This window comes from Mugil cephalus, chromosome 15 (assembly GCF_022458985.1).
Source record: "Mugil cephalus isolate CIBA_MC_2020 chromosome 15, CIBA_Mcephalus_1.1, whole genome shotgun sequence".
NCBI classification, from domain to species: domain Eukaryota; kingdom Metazoa; phylum Chordata; class Actinopteri; order Mugiliformes; family Mugilidae; genus Mugil; species Mugil cephalus.
The window spans coordinates 5,699,304-5,716,262 of NC_061784.1; the positions used below are offsets into that span (position 1 = coordinate 5,699,304).

At 41.4% G+C, this 16,959-nt stretch overlaps 2 protein-coding genes across 2 annotated transcripts; both read right to left on the minus strand.

Moving 5' to 3' along the window:
- Positions 1-331: 331 nt before the first annotated feature.
- Positions 332-10,712, minus strand: tm7sf2 (transmembrane 7 superfamily member 2). The gene is made up of 11 exons (XM_047607270.1): positions 10,629-10,712; positions 9,317-9,399; positions 8,502-8,698; positions 7,368-7,422; positions 6,787-6,981; positions 4,860-4,963; positions 2,790-2,909; positions 2,524-2,692; positions 2,347-2,427; positions 2,054-2,176; positions 332-954 (listed from the first exon to the last, which is right to left on the minus strand). Exons 2-11 carry the CDS (start codon positions 9,387-9,389, stop codon positions 794-796), a joined length of 1,278 nt encoding a protein of 425 aa, XP_047463226.1. The 5' UTR covers positions 9,390-9,399; positions 10,629-10,712; the 3' UTR covers positions 332-793.
- A 234-nt stretch (positions 10,713-10,946) lies between these two features.
- vps51 (VPS51 subunit of GARP complex) lies at positions 10,947-15,827 on the minus strand. The gene is made up of 11 exons (XM_047607269.1): positions 15,409-15,827; positions 14,949-15,078; positions 14,714-14,860; positions 14,407-14,626; positions 13,337-14,252; positions 12,943-13,158; positions 12,742-12,825; positions 12,513-12,647; positions 12,287-12,408; positions 11,986-12,073; positions 10,947-11,912 (listed from the first exon to the last, which is right to left on the minus strand). Exons 1-11 carry the CDS (start codon positions 15,592-15,594, stop codon positions 11,652-11,654), a joined length of 2,505 nt encoding a protein of 834 aa, XP_047463225.1. The 5' UTR covers positions 15,595-15,827; the 3' UTR covers positions 10,947-11,651.
- Between the last annotated feature and the right edge of the window lie 1,132 nt (positions 15,828-16,959).

Consider the following 16,959-nt stretch of genomic DNA (forward strand, 5'->3'; position numbering starts at 1 on the left):
ACCCACAGGAAAAAACAATAAAGTTACAAAATAGTCCCTAACTTTGTTAAATAATGTGTCCACTGACTGTGAGTCCTGGCAAGAAAAACGACTTGAACTCTCTCCTCTCTGGTCAGTGTTCAACTACCTGCAAAATAATAAAAAATATTAAAAATCCATTATTAGAAATCTCTATGGGTCCAGACTTATGCGATACCCTGCACATGCTGCAAAAGCATTGACCCCAGTAATAATAGCTAATATAATATAAATATAAGAGAATAGAGCTCCTTCAATTTAAAATATAATCTTTGCATAATATGTAAACACAATTAGGATGCATAATCAAATGTAGTGTGTATATTTTTTTTATTTCAACTGTATTTCACAGGCAACCATACACTTCAGAAAAAAGACGACATTGTAAAAATAAAATGCTCAATTAAAAAAAGGCACTGATATGTTGTTCCAGTATTCCAGTCAGTGCTTTTCGTGTTTTCCCTTGAATTTTACAAAAGGGATGCGCGTGGTGCCGACAGATATTACCTTCAGACAGCCACAGGGTTTCGAAGTCAAAATGCAAGGAACCGAAGTGGCGACCCATCATTTTGCAACTGGACCGTAGCCTTTTACATATGTAGGCTGATTAAAGCTGTGGTCTCTCACTGCAGATTCCCTGTGGCAGCGGCAGTTATTGCTGTGTTAACGGAAGCTGGATTTACATTCCCAGCTCTAGCTAAGTTTGTGTGCCCTCGCAGAGACCTGGATGCTGTGTGACAGTTTTGGTCCCGTTCCCCCGCCTATGCTTTCCTTTTCAGTATATATAGGGGAAGATCCTGTAGGGGACACGTCGGCAGTAGGTGTCCCACGCAAGTCCATACTTGGCCCTGCATTGTCTCTCATCGCGGGCCTCTCGGTGAATCAGCAAGATGGTGAAGTATATGACATAGAAGTAAGGTAGTATATGTGAGAATCCTGCAGTAAATAGAAAAAAAAAGAAAAAAAAGAGCAGCTCCTTATAATACAATCGACATAATCATTTATGATGTGAATAACATCAAAGAAGCTGTAATCAAGTGTACACCCTCCTTTTTTTTGTTTTGTTTTTCCATTTCAGTCTATATTATACAAAAGCTCTGCACTGAATAAAGCTTGATTAAGCCCTTAATGGTCAAAACGTTGATGTGACTCATTGGTCAGTTTTCTGAGACTGCACTTCAGATTGAGTTCTTTTGTCTGCGTTTCTTCAGCCTTTGTCCAGGAGTGATCACTGTGCGCTCTTTGTCTGTGCAGCCTTCATCTGTCTTTCTATAATGCACCATTTTGCAGTCTGCGACTTATGCAACAAGGCAGAAACTACGGTATACGTCTCGGTTACAAAAGCAGCGCAAGTGAGTCACATCAAGTTGAATAGCAATGAGAAGCCTGTGTCAGCCCAAACAAAAGTCTGACTGTCACCATTTCAGGAAGTGAACTTTCAAGGGATCATAGATCTGTCTCCAGTCACAAATGCATGATAATTATTTGACACGGAGCGGAAGGAAAACCTAAAGAAACAATGATTAAGGCGTAAAGATGTTTTTGATACTAAGCAAAATGATTAGAGAGCACAGATGGTGCAAGTCACTAAAAATTAGCAATAAATACGTATTGTTTGTCTATATTGTATCTGACATGTCCTAGTTTAAAAAAAACACAATACCTATAAGCTATAATCATGGACAAAAAGAAGTTATTTGCTTGTTTCGGCTTAAGATCTGCAGCTTCTTTTATTAAAACAAAAAAAAAATCTGTCAGATTCATCAACAAAACAAAAGAATATTATAATCCTCTCCAAGATGGACCAGCATTTAGCTGAGCGTTGCTTGTAATGTTTTGTCGGGACTAATGAACAGTATTATGCTTCGCACTTACAGCTGGTCTTTAAGCAAAGGTCAGAGTCAATGTTAGAGACACCAGCTAGCGTTATCTGATGGTAAATATGGCTCCGTGTGATTAACACCCAGCCACACATTAATCTCTGTGACTTCATCCATAATTTTGAATATTTCCTAAAGCTTTTAAGCTGTCTTACCACACGGCAGGGACCACGCCAGCGCCATGAGGAGGTCTCCAAGGTAATTGGGATGACGAACGAGACCCCACCAGCCGGACACCAGCAGCCGCTTACCTGTTGCTGTTGCAATGGTCTCCAGTCCTGTCATGGAGAATGCAGATATGTTTGAGATGAAATGTACTTTTAGACATCCACTTCTCACCTTTTCCCGACGCGTGGAGGACACGCACAAGAAACGCTATTACAAATAAAATGTGAAAGTACATTTTTGGGTGTTTTTGTGAGGAGTTAAAAAATGTAAAATGACTGACGTGCAACACTCGGATGAGAAGGGTCTCGTCTGAACTGGTTCTTCTGCGAGTTGGATTTTCTGAAAATGTAATATCCAGCGCCTGATGGCCAACAGAGAACTGTTAACATCACCATAGTAAACCATGACTCACAACATATTTCGGGCATAATAATAATAATAAAAAAAACATCTTAACCATTCAGTGCTATTATAGCTGCAGCCTCGAATGAAGTGAGGGTCCGTGGGTGCATCACCAGGAAGGCTGCCTGCAGGCCGTAAGTGAAGGGAACCCAGACCAGGTCACCGAAGACCAGCATGAACCCAAAACCATCATGTACAATGTCCATGGTAGTCAGAACAGCCTCCTGGTAGAGGACAGCCAAGTAAAAATAGCAGTTATAAAAATGCAAACATGACTAGTTTTCAGGATCTAAAAGAAGAACTCAGTCTCTTTCCCTTCACCTCATTCCACAGAGCATCTGCCACGTATAGCAGCTGGAAACTGTTGACCAGTATCATGGCGAGTGAGGGGGAACCTCGGAGCTCCACCTCCTTCATCAGCATGCCGAGGTTTATGACCACCTGAGGGGAAACACGAATGACGATAAACACGAGCGGTTTCACCTGCACTTCTGAGCTAACAGCTGATAAGCTCATTCTGTGATCAAGCTGAAACATCAAACACCCTGAAATGTGAAATGCAGTAGTTTGTGAACGACCGAGGCTGCAACAAACTGCCTGTTTCTATGATCATATATTCTTCCAGTTATTATCTGAATTGACTGAATAATTGCTGTGGTCCGCGAAATTGAAAGAAATTACATGACCCAATTTCCCTGGCGCCCCTGCTGATATTCAAATGTACAGTCCAAAACAGCTAATAATCACATTTCTGAGGCTTAACATATGAATATTTTCTCATGTCATATCATCAGTCACTCACCGACTCATAAGAAACACTGATGAATGTTATATTCTTAGGACACTTTTTGTGCTTTGTTTTAGCACAGTCAGTCTGAATGAAGTATAATGCATTAAAGTCTCGGCCGCCTATTCACTAGACTCCTCATTAGTCTGTCACTAGTCACTCTTCCAAGTCATCTGCAGGTTGTTTTCTACCAAACCAACTTGGCTCTCTGGACGGTTTTTGAGCCTCATTGTTATCTTGTGCTCTTAAACTGTCACCATAACTACTACTCTAACAGACGTCCTCAGTCTCAGTGACGGCTATGAGCCACATGTGATCTCATTTGTGCATAAGCATAGTAGTCAAATGTCCAATTACTTCTGAACCCGTTGAAAATGTGGGCACCGTGTGCTCAGCTATATCTCACACACAGTCCTCTGAGTGCTGACATACGCCCACACCTAGGAAAGGTCAGACATGGCACTTTAATGTAACGTGCATTATTTTAGGTTAAAAGTGAATAAGTCGAAGCACAGAGACGCAGAGAACAAAAGAATGTGTGAGCGTGACTGACAGTCAAGTGTTCAACTAATCATATTAATGATTAATCAAGGCAGCACTAGCTGTCAAATGTGTTTTTTTTCTTCAAAAAGATGCATGATGAAAGCCCAGCTGCTGAGGCTGTAATACCTTTCTGGGACCAGGCCCCTAATCGCAGAGAGCTTTCATTTATTTTTCAGTTACATAAAGGAATTTCTACAAAAAAATGTATTAACTCTACCCGCTTCAGACTTCCTATACCTATATAAATGCAGAGTGATGCAATGCAATTGAAAAGTCTTTTATCACACATTCAATGTGAGAGTTTATGATTAATGTAAATACATGGTGACAGTAAGCATCTGATAGACTCTTGTCACTCAAACTTAGCTTTTGAATATGATGTTTTTTTTATATCCACAAACAATATTTTAAGCGTATTTCAAGCTTCGTTCGTTACCTTTAATATAAATGACTTATTATTCTGTCATTATCAATAATTAGAAAATGCCACATGTTTAAACTGGTAGTTATAACATTCAAAAGGAAATGGAAACAACCCACACACTGTCTGTGGTCAGTTGGTGGAAGCTTTTTCTGTGCTCTCCCACACACACGGCTTCAAAACATTCAGATGTGCAAAGGTTTTGCTGTTCGAACCGTGAAGACACAGAAAGATTCAATGACTTGATTAACATAATGTGTCTCAGTGTAGTCTTTTATCACTAGTGAAGTGAGCCATGTTCTAATTTTAGGAATCTTATTTGTAATTCTCAGAGGGAAATCAAAACGTTGTCTTTGATGACTCAGATGCAGATGATGTGCACCGCTGCCCTCCAACAGATCTCTCAGTGTGTCAGGTCATCGGGGAGAAAAGCTCTGACTGTTTCAAACTCGCAGACCACAGCCAGCACGGAGAAACAGAGGAGAGCAACATCGCCACCTGTTGGTTGTGTTGGGAGCTCACCCAGAAATGACCAACACCGTTCATCAGACTTGCTTGATTGTGAGAGAATAAGCTAGTAAAATAATTCAATTCAATAAAATTTGTTCGTGGCATTTGGCCAATGAGAGATCAAACTCACCCAGCCAATTAGACCCGGTCTGAGCTCACAGAAATATTTGAGGTCAAAGTTTCCAATCCGGGGGTTTAGCTCCCGTCCGATGAAGAAGTCATACAGGGGATTTCCTGAAACAAATTGAAGTAACAGACAGGGAGATTATTATTACATGTAATTCTGTGCTTTGGTGGGTACATGCTGTAAATGAAAAATGAAACATAATGAACTGCTGGGGGTCTGACACATCTTCTATTTTATCAGGAGTTAAAACCAACAATCCACTTCCTGATGCACACATTGTTAGATGTAACAGACCTTTGTTACTTAAGACATTTTGAAATGTGAAGCAAATAAAAGATGCTGATCGATGCTAGACATTATGAACAGTGTGTGTGCCTTCTGTGCCTTTCCTGCTCAAAATGTCTGCTGTGAAATCAGCTACATTCGTCTACATTGTGATGTTGAGTTCATACGCCGCTTTCACATGGAACTTGTAAACTTGTAGTTACAACATAGGTGACATGAACCCAAAATACTTGGCGTTCAATCTGTAACATCATTAGTTGCTAGGCAACTGCTGTGGTCTAGCCAGATGAATAAGCTAAAAGCTAACTGAGTGCAGGAAATGTAAAAGTGTAAAGGATGGGGCTGCTGGAAACGTCAACAGTTTATTTTCAACGTCAGTAATGTAAAATTAACAAGACAACTTTATAATATATATATATATATATATATATATATATATATATATATATATATATATATATATATACACACAACATAACAATTCAATATTTTGAAAATGCTATCAATGTCATTACAACTCATGGGCTCATGCTGCCTTAAAATAGCTTGGAATAGCCTGACTCTGTTCTCATCAGAATGAGTGTAATAACACACCATTTCAACCAAAACAAAGAGAGAGAAAAAAAAAAACTCTCAATAAAGGCATCTCATTCTGGCCAACATTCCGCCACTAAAACAATGTGAGAAAGGAAGCTCCTCTGGTCTCCAGGATTGACGTCATACAGAACTTGTGAACTCACGGTCACAACAGAGGTTGGGTGCAGGACTCATGAGCTTGGACCTTAGCGGGAACATCAATTTATGAGGCTGTGAATACCAGCCTCTGCCTGTGAATGGACTTCTTATGAAACAACCCCATTTTGAGGCAGCTTGTTGCTGGGTGAAATAAACCTGACATTTACTCATGCCATGGCTTTTAATAATAGCCAGGATGGGAGTGATTAGTATATTGCTTTTGGGTGATTCAAGATGACAGAGGAGGACTATTGATCGACTTAGAGCTCCTGTAGCCGAGAAATATTATTCATGTCAACTGAGGTCGCTCTTTTTATTATGGTTTTCCATTTTTACAAGAAAAAATAAAAGTCAACAAGTCTCTACAGCCATGCTAGCAACTCGCTAACAGCAAATATACTCATTCTCAGCGGCGATGTTTAGCTCACCACTTTTAATTTAGTTTATCAATGAGATTAAAATGATTTAAGAACCGATAAATGGTAGAAAACAACAAATACAGCTGATTAAGATGACCTATTCTCTAGCGTGGCTCGAAATGCTACATACAGAGCTGGTTGCCATTTATCTGTTAGTCACTGGCTCTTCATTTCTTTTGCTTTCTCCAGCCCACATTGGATTTCATAGCTTGGCCTTGAAAACAACGGTCTTACTCATTTTATTCTTCTGACAAACTGATGATAGTCAACAGAATCAAGATCACAGCACTGAATCCTTTCCGCCTTGAGATGCAGCAGAGCGCGGTGCAGCTGCTACAGCAGGGTCAGCTCACTTGAAAGAGAGCATCACTTGATGCCCGAGGCTCCCGCAGAGCTCAGTGGTTGAATAATTACCCACAGGAATACCAAAATGTTACACTAAACCACAAAATGTACGGTACGCCAGCAATAGCTGTAACCTCAGTTCTCACCTGTATTGCCCCCTGCAGCGAGAGCATGGGAAGGAGCCCAAAAGGAGCGGATGTAGAGGTAGACGGATAACAGGGATGACGCCGCTATTGCGCACACTGCCAGGGGCTGCAGTATTTCGAACAGATAGCACAGAGGAGCACCGAGCCCCAGGAGCAGCATCAGCAACACACCGGTAATGCACAGGCCATGAAAACCTGAGGGAGGGAAACAAACAAGACCAACTGCTGTAGCCCAGAGGAGAGTCATAAACACAATCACAGAGGCTGCTATAGAAATAAATACACAGTTGAGTATTGTGTAACCAAGGTGAAGAAAGCTCAAGGCCAGACGAGGCAACAAGAGTGGAATTTGAACATGACTTTTGGATCCTCCTTTCCTCAACAATGTGGACAAAACATTTGCAACAGTAACGTGTAATAGTAAAGCATGGATGTGAAACATAAACCCACAGCACTAACAGTCACACTTGACTAACAATTTTAAATATCTTTCTTCAACATGTGCAGATTTAAAAAGAAGAAAATAATCCTTAAAATAAAAACTATAAACTATATATTAACTGAGGAGCAATAAACACTACCATTAATGGGGTATTTGAGTCGCGTTCCATCCCTCAGCACTAGTCCTTCAGACACCTGCAGGAAAAACAGAATCAAACGTAAATTGTGTTGTGTTGGCCGGGTGAGACTAATATTACTAATGCATATTTATCCTTATGCAAATAAAAAGTTAACTATTCAAACCATTACTCGTTTCATTACACCCAGGGAGTTCTCCCTAATACCCTCACTTGGTCTTATGTGACCAGTGCCTTGTGGTGACTAAAGTTAGTGATCATTACGTGGACTAACTTTATAACTATTGTTTGTTTTTTGTTTTTTTCGCTTCTGTTATAGTACTATTTTAGAATATCACAGAGAAGCAAATTGATGTTTATAAAGCTGCAGACTGAAAAGAATTAGTGCTCAGGTATCTTGTAATTATCACTTGTAACCACAGTCCATTAACACAGTCCATGACACTACAGAGACACGCCATAATAAAAAGTGTATCCATTAGTGTGAAAGATAATTTTCATAAATGTCTGTTTAGACACTATTTGTTGCCAAATTAGGTAACAAATAAAGACTAATAATGACACTAGTGAGTATGTGTACTGCGATCAGGCATAACATTATGACCACCTTCCTAATATGGTATAGGTCTACCTTGTGCCACCAAAACAGTTGTGAATCATCAGAGAATAGACATGGGTCTTCTGAGGGGTCCTTTGGTGTCTGATAATAGGATGTTGTTAGTGGGGGCCTTTGGGTCCTGTGGGTTGAGGGGAGGGGGGGTCTCTGTGGATCATCCCACAGACACTTGATCAGTTTGGGATCTAGTGAATTTGAAGGCCAGTTTTTTTTTAGTTGTTTTTAAATTGTTTTTGTGCATGTGTCTGTGTCAGGCTGCATCCTGCTGGGGATGGCTGCTGTCATCAAGGAATGCCATTGGGTGGGGGTGCCTGGTCTGATCTACGTGGGTGGTACATGTCTACGTATCATCCACATGAATGCCAGGTCCAAAATGTTCCCAGAACATTGAATTGTCACAAGGTGGTCAGTGGTTATAACGTTGTGCCCGATAGGTGTACATTTAGGGACTTAATTATCATCAGCCACTGCTGGTTTCAATGTAAATATAGCCTTCAAGCACTCTGATGAACTTGTCATACCTTTCCTACTGGCATCAAATAGAGCAGGGCGTGCAGAGAGATCCATCCCAGCAGAAGCATGGGGGCCAGGGGGTCCCACAGCTGGTCAGTGGAGGGGAGGAGAGGGGGCCACTGGAGCACACTAGCCTCAGGAGATCGACTCACACAGATGAGGAATAACACCGTCAGCGGAAGAAAGATGGGAATGCATATAGCACCTGAGACAAACCCACAGGTGACATAAAAAGAGACGTGAAAAAGTATCAGAGGAAAACTTAACATACTGAATGTTGAACGTGAATAACCAAAGAAAATAACAATTAAATAAGCAGTGTACACAAGTGGTTCAGCATTGTCAGATATGACATTTACAGAGTGCTTGACTGTCAAAGCAAAACATGATTTTACTTTTAAAACAGCTGGAAAGTAAATTGACTTTGACGCTCAATTCAAGAACACAGCAGGGAACTAAACATCAGTGTGTAGACACACACACACACACACACACACACACACACAGGAGGTGATGCGTTTGTCTGTAATGATTCTCAATAAGAGTCTTTGTTGGTCTCGATGCTGTGAAGCTACTAATCTTTACTCCTGTGAAAGATTTGTGCAACTTTACAAAACAATAAATCTTCAACTGCACAGTACTGTCGAAAGATAACATATCCTTCTTCAATTTCTTTCCTTCAATGTATAGTCCGTGAGGTCAGCTTTTAACCAATAAGATGTTTCACTCCTTCAATGTAGTGAGCACATAGAGAGAACAAATACAATGCAGCGGCCGCAGTATTGTCGTCTGAAGTCAAATTTGAGATGGTGCTACGACTCACCCAGCGTTCCTCCAAACTCCTTCTCTGTGTCATGTGGCAGTCTGTGTTTGAGTGCTTGACTGTTTGGCCTCATGATTACACTCCTGGATGAAGGCAGGAAAACATCTCAGTGAAAAAGAAAGATAACCGCAGTAGTTGCATGGTAATACCAAGTAGTAAAAATGACAACAGTAAGCTGTAAGTAACAGGTCTTTGTGATGACGACACTGATGAACAGGGACGTGTAATGAAAGATACTTTGCGTATAGTTCCTGAATCAATCTTATTCCACTGTTCATTTATGAAATCATTTATATATTCTGCAGTAATCGTTGAGCACATTTGAAATATTATTACACATCATTTTTTAAACCTTTTTAACTATCATGTTGGATGTAAATAAGGTATCTGTACTTCACTTGAATATTTCCAAGTCCGCTGGTATGTAGTTACCATCAAAATAATCTCACTAGTGGGAAAAAAATGCATTTTTATATAACAGTCCTGCACTAAATCCCCTTTCATGAGTGTCTTTATGTTCAGTTTATGTTGAAGCAGGGTCAGAGAGGCGGTGATTCTACTGGACGATGATTTTGGAGGATGCAGTTTGTGAATCTGTTAAACTGGATTGAATTTAACACTTTTTCACTCGATCAACACACGATCGACTTCCACATAAAAATAAATTGTGATTATAGATCGAAGGCCCAGTTATTGTGGCTGATTGGACGTGCACAGGTTTGACTTGAGCAAAGACACACAAGTTAGTAAGTCCTCTGAACTTTTACTTTAGTACAGTTACAAACAGAGGGAATTTAAGCTTTAGTACAACAAATGTATGATGAGGTATAGTAAATGTATAGTATAGTATGTGTAGTATTGAGTAGGGGATGCATCAACGTTTCAAATGTATCAAGGAGATTTACTCTTCTGAATGGGAAAGCTTCTTTCAATAACAAAATACATTTATCATAATATCAAGTGTTACACCACAAATAAAGGAAATGCGGTTTACCACGAATAGACAACAAAATAAGAGAAAAATAGTAGTAGGGACACATCCTAAATGATACGCTTAAGTGTCGGTAAACGATAATTATATTTGCATTCGACGACCTATTTTATCTACAGCCATAAATGAGTGAGACAAAGTTCAGGTCAAGCTGCTGGTAGCCCCTCAGTGTGAATGCAATGACAGCTCTTCCATGAAAGGTGAGACAGACAGAAACCGTTCACCTGGTGAACTGAGCTGAAGACGAGAGAAACGCGAGGTTTCCCGAAAATATAGCGAACAAAAGGAGCTGTCTGTCTGTGTGACAGTAAAGAGTCTTACCGTCGGGCAGCGCGAAGATGTAAACGGGACTGTAGACAGCTATGCTGCTCTTGCGAACGCACCCAACACACGGCAGAGAGAAACGCCCACACATTCAGGAAATTGTCTCTCAGCCAATCGGATGTCTCCTTGACCATCAGAAGAGGGTGGAGACACGCAGCATTGGCCAATCACAGGCGCTCGTCAGGTGGCGACAGTCAGATGGAGCAGGTCTTGTGAAATGCACCTGAATGTCATTGGCATCATTCAGTCCACTGTTGGGTTTAAGGCTTTCTTAAACTTGTCTGAACTTGTTCCCAAAAAACACAATATGGCAAATACGTGTAGCATGAGCCTCGTTTTGGAAGGAACACACATTTTAACTTTTATTCACTTTTATTGTAGATATGCATATTTAAACCCACCTTAAACCAAATGCATTACTGGAGATATGGACAGAAAAAACAAACCTCCAGCAGGTAGTGTTACACAATCAGAGAAGACATTCAGATCATAAGTTATTCAGCAATGGACCCCTGAAAATGTTTAATTAATACATGAGATTTCCGCAGAACACAACTTTTCTCTTTAGGCATTAATATTCTGGATTCACATTCAACATGTGCTAAAAAATGGAGCTTGTATGATGGAGCATTTTCTTCCGTCTTTGCAGGCAGAGGGGAGATGCTTTCTGTTACACTGCATGGTTTGTAAATGACAACAGAAAGAATCAACCCTAGTGCCTTGGATTAAAATGTAGATTTGCTCCTAATTCACTGTCTGACCGTGACTCAATCTTGTTGAAAAGATAATAGTCAAAAGTTTTTGTGGTTTGCTTTAATGGTGAGGTGTTTTTTTTCTTATTGAGGACCATGGTTATTTAGGGTTTTCCCATCAATGATATGGTTAGATGCGACTAATATTACAGCAGAGCAATATGAGTCTGGGTCAATAAAACATTTTACAGTAAGTCAGAGTAAGTGTTTCAAATGGATGCAGGATTCCAGTGTATACTATAATTGTATCTCTCTGCACTTTGACCTCTTAACCTCTTTCACAGATGACTTCGATGACACTCTGCTCCATCGGGGCGGGATCCAGGCAGCGGTGGGCGGAGCTCCCCACGATCTCGTCCAGCAGAAAGTGCACGAGGTTTTCGTCAGACACGAAGCGCCACAAGTACATCTGCAGGTAGTGGCAGTCGACCTGAATCTGCTGCAGCCCGTAACGGCCAAAGGTGCGCAGGCGCACACACTCCAGGAATGTCTTTAAACTGATTTTGATAATGCCCGTCATCACGGAGACCTGAGGAGGTGCAGAGGCCCGTGAGTGAGGAAGTGAGAGAAGTTTTTTTTTATATATGAAGATCTGCACTTACCTTGTTGAACTCCACTGAGCTAAAGATATCAATCCTCTCTGAAAACAGCTTGTGTATGTTGCTCAGTAGATTGGTGTCCATGGGAGCACTGCATGTAAACATTGGACAAAGTGCTCAAAATTGAGGCGATGCAATGTATTATTAAAATCTCTGTAATAACTGATAATTTGATCTGCCTGGCAGAATCTCAATGGGATAATTGATTCTAGATCAAAGGTTTCACAATAAAAGTTTGTGCTGGCTTCCAGACTAGCAAATACAACAACTTCATTGGACTATGTCATTAGCTAATCCTTAGTACCTTGGAGTGTAGCTGGCAGCGTAGCGGGCTTGCTGCCTGGAGCTGCTGTACACAGAGAAAGTCCTTTTGCTGGAGTCACTGCTGTGCGCCTTCCTCACGCCTTCTTCATACAAAAGACCCACCTACGACGCAGGAGGTTCATTAAAACCAATAGTTCATATGAAGTAATGAAGCACGAGGATCGTGCGCTATGACTAAACGACGTAAACGACGTCCAACGAATCACCTGCACGTCAATCGAGGTGGTGTCCTCTACGACTCTCTTCATCACTGCGCGAACATTCCGTGGTTCGATGGTGTTGACCCAGTCTCTGGTTTCCACGCTCTTTCTCAACATCTGGGAGATGATTAGTCCTTGAACCTGGAAAGATAAAAAAAAAAAAAAACACCACTGACATCTATGGCTCTCTTAACTTTGTCCTGACCTGGTAAAAGGCTGCTGATAAAAACCTTACCTTGACATAATGGTTGAGTAGTTTCTGTGCTGCCTCCCTGGCTTCTGCACATAAAGTCGTGACAGGTGTTACTGGACTGTGGTGCTGAAAGAGTACAAAAAGAAGAGAATCTGTATTCAGGTGGCAGTAATATCTTTGGGAGTGAAATTATGGATTCGTCACATCTCTAAGGACTGCACTGTGTTTCTGCAGTGTGATTACCTGTACAAGGAACTGTTCATCTGTGAGCGTGAGTATGTAGGAGATTGTAGAGGTTTCATAGTCCAAGCAGAGGCGAGACAGCAGCAGCAGAAGGGCTGGGGGGGTTGAACCTCCTTTGTCTCCTGCGCTCTCGCAAAACTGGCGGGAAGACTGGCACACAAACTTGATAAAGCTCACCACCAGCTTCTCCCGTACACCCTGGCTGCAGAATTCACCCTAGGAAACAAACAGAAATAGCTGCCACTCTCATTGTGCAGTAACAACAAATAAGGTTCTAATTACACATGATTACAGATGTCACAAATGAAATGAAAGTTTAATATTAAAACGAATATGGTTATCAGCTACTAGTTGGCTTGTAGTTTATATTTGTAGAATGTATTAAACTATTCACCTTGAAGTACGGCTTGTTGGAGAATGTAATGTCCTTAGCTGTGAAGAGATGCACTGATGCTAACACCGACTTAATCTGGTTGAGAATAGAGGCCGAGAGAGACGACAGCAGCTCTGGCAGGCTGTTCGGGGCATCCCTGCTGGAGGCTGGTCCTCCCAGAAAAGCTCCACCCCCGGACACTGACGCGCCAGCCACAGAAAGTCGAGGCGTCGCCAGGGCCTGCCTCACGTCTGTCAAGCTGTCCATATAGAAGCTCTGCAGAGCGGAGAGGTACTGCTTGACTCGCTCCGTCGCTGCCCGTATCACGATCTCTGTCCCCTTGTTTGGCACCCCTGAGCCGGGCAGCAGTTTGGACACAGCTTGAAGTCTGCGGTGGAAGCGGTCGAGTGCGCGGACTAAGAGCGAGTTATCTCCGACACCTTTCTCCTCTTGTATCCTGCGCTCCACGAGCGAGAAATAGCGAGCAGCCAGATCATCCACAAAGGCGTGCAGCTTGCCGTTTGCCATCTGAGGAATATTTTTGGACGCTAGCTCACCTGTCTGAGCGTGGTTGATAAACAGTTCTTGATATGATGTAATTACTAAACATAAGCTGCTTACAAATTCGTTGCAGCCTCTGTCTATGAATTCTAGGATGTCAGTGTTTGTTGTAGGAGAGGGGAGAGAGCTGGGTTTTGGGGAACTATCAGTCGGGGACCCAGGAACTGCAGAAGATGACGCCCTGCGAGCAGGAGCATCTTTCACGGCTGAGGCAGAAGGGTAGGGTCTTATCTCTGCTTCCAGGCCTTGGAGTTCTGACTCGAGTCGAGACCGTGCATGGCTCAGGAATTTATCACAGAGCTCTTCTGCTGGCTCATCCAGCTGAAGCAGCAGCTCCACGCACTCCGATAAATCTTTGGCACTCGATCCACCATCCCTGTGAGCAAAACAAAAACAGACAGATGATCTAAAGGAACCTGGGGACAGATCACAGTTCCATTTTTTTCAGCACTCATCAGCTGCATTTCTTAATCCAGACTGCTTTGTGCCCCCCCCACAGGCTTGTCTGTAACAGGAATGAAAGTTCCCACCTGAACTTTTGTCGAAGTTCCTGGGCCAGCTTGTCCATGATGGCATGACAGTCATCTTGAATTCCCTTGAACGAGGAGAGGTGGCTGTACTGCTGCAGCACACAGCGCGCACGTCGGTGGGAGCTCACTGCCTGAGCATAGGCCTGGAGCTCCAGACATTTGTTTAATCTAGCAGGTAGCTCAAACAGGAACTGCAGCTTCCTCAACAGAGTATGAACCCCTGGTGTGGAATATGACAAGACAACATTAGCATCCCAACATCCTTAACAACAAATTTCACAAAATAAACAACCAGTTAACGTCTCACCTGAGAGTTTTGTTATCTGTGCGTGCTGGTCTTGAAGAGTCCCGCTGATCCGAGCACTGAAATCAGTGATCGCTGCCATGTTAGCAGACAAGCAGTCCATTTCATCCTCCATCTTTTTGAAGTCATTCTTCATTTTTCTTATGGTGTCTGCCAAAAGAAAGCAAGGGGGGATATATCAACAGAATTTAACAACAAATCACACTGCAACAGTGCTGTCAGTGATGCTCCCTTCTACCTGTAGCTGATATGAACTTGTTGTAGTTTTCATACACCAGCGTCTGCATGTCACTGTCCAAAGAGCGGATCTGCTTCACCATGCAGGTCTCCTGGTCCATTAACTCTGCAAGAGAGCACTCCCTCCTGAGCTGTATTTGGACACAAAACACACAATGGTTAAAGCAGCCACCTTTGATAAGTGTTAATGAGCCCAATATGCTCAAGTAATTGCAATTTGTTTCTTCTAGATACAGTCAAGTGCTGTAGCGTCATGAGTTTGCCTCTTACACAAAGAAGGAGACTTACTGGTGTTTTCTCACATTCACATATTATCTCATAGTAATAAATGCAGAGGGATTCTTCACATTACTTAGAAGCAGCAATAGGAGAGTTAGTGCACCTACAAATTTAGCGAACATCCCAGAGGCCACTGCATATCTGTAATACTGTAAACAGTGAACACGATAGCTGTTTCTCACCTTGTTGAGGTAGTGCTCAGGGTCAAAATGCGGCCCATTGATGTCGCAGGGATCCAGGGACTCCGGCTGCTCAGGGGACTTGCCCTCCTCGTTCAGGCCGTAGTAGAGCTTCAGCATGCCGTGCACCTTACGTCTCCTCCCGGAGTCATCTGACACCGCCACCGAGCCGTCCGCCTCACCGTCCATACTGAACTCCGGCAAGCTGAGATCAATGACGATCAACAAATAATAAAGGCGTCCGACTTGCAAATGACAACACACAACAGCGACCTGTATCCGATAAATTCGTGCTCCAAGCAAACTAATGGATGTTTATCTTAACTGCTACACGTAAATATCAAGCGCTTTCAATATACATAATACGACATAAAAAGCGTCCAGCTGGAAACGTTGCTGTTTCCGGGTTTGCAGCCTATCCGGTTTTACGTCGTCAAAGAGTGAGCGTACGCTGCACAGTCCGGAAGTGCACAACTGCGCATGTCCTTGTGAGAAACGATTGCCAAAATAATTCTCAACGTATATTAACACTTATTAAACTGATATTTGATGTCATGCAAGTGAAAGGAAACAATAAAAAACTTATATTGAAATATACGATGAAATAAGAACTAACGTTTTTGTATGTTACCAAATTCTGTCTGTAAAAGCCCTGCAGACAGATGGACTGTACTTAAATCAAAAGGAGACACATTTGAAAGTAGAAAATATGAAGGTCAGTAAACTTAATGCTCAGAGAAAACCATTTTAATTTTATTGGTCAAAGACTCAAAATGAGACAGAATTCTTTTCTGCATCATGGGCTATAATGTTATAGTGGAATAATAAATTTGTGATTTTGTTCAGATATTTAAACAATTGTTTGTAATGATAGCAAATAAAAGAGTTTGCTTTTAAAACAACTTCAGCATTAGTAAAAATAGCTTTCTAAATATGCATTAACAGCGTTACAGACTCCATCATCCCTGCATACATTTTAAAGAACATTTTAGTGGTTGACTTAACTGTAAAAAAAATCTACAGTTTGTCTTAACAGTACATGCGTCAAAAACGCTCATGAATAAACAGTTTTGTGTAACACACTGATAAATCATATGCAAGATAACATTGGTTTAAACTGGTAAAGCTGCATGTTGTTATTTAAACTGATATTTTGAGAAATTGGGACCCTTTGCATCTGTTTGTTTAAAAAAAAAAATAATAAAAATATTTGAGTGAAGACAGAACTGATTCATGGAACCACAACACAATGTTAGCCAGCAGTCATCAGGTGCATCAATATACTCACATCAGTTATAGAAGGTGAAATGAAATGCATCGTGTATTTAATAATGTGGGAAATACAATAAAAAAAACTATTTAACATTGCAGCACCAAAATTGTCCATTCTTGGTTTGCAAACACCAAAACTCTCATTCAGATGAAAACTTAGTACAAACAGAAAGGCACTTTAAGCTTCTGCATTAATGCTTAATTAGACCTATTTCTTCATTCTTGTATACAAACTGACAAGTATATGAAAATTAAAGTAAAAATATTCTCTCAGAAAATGAC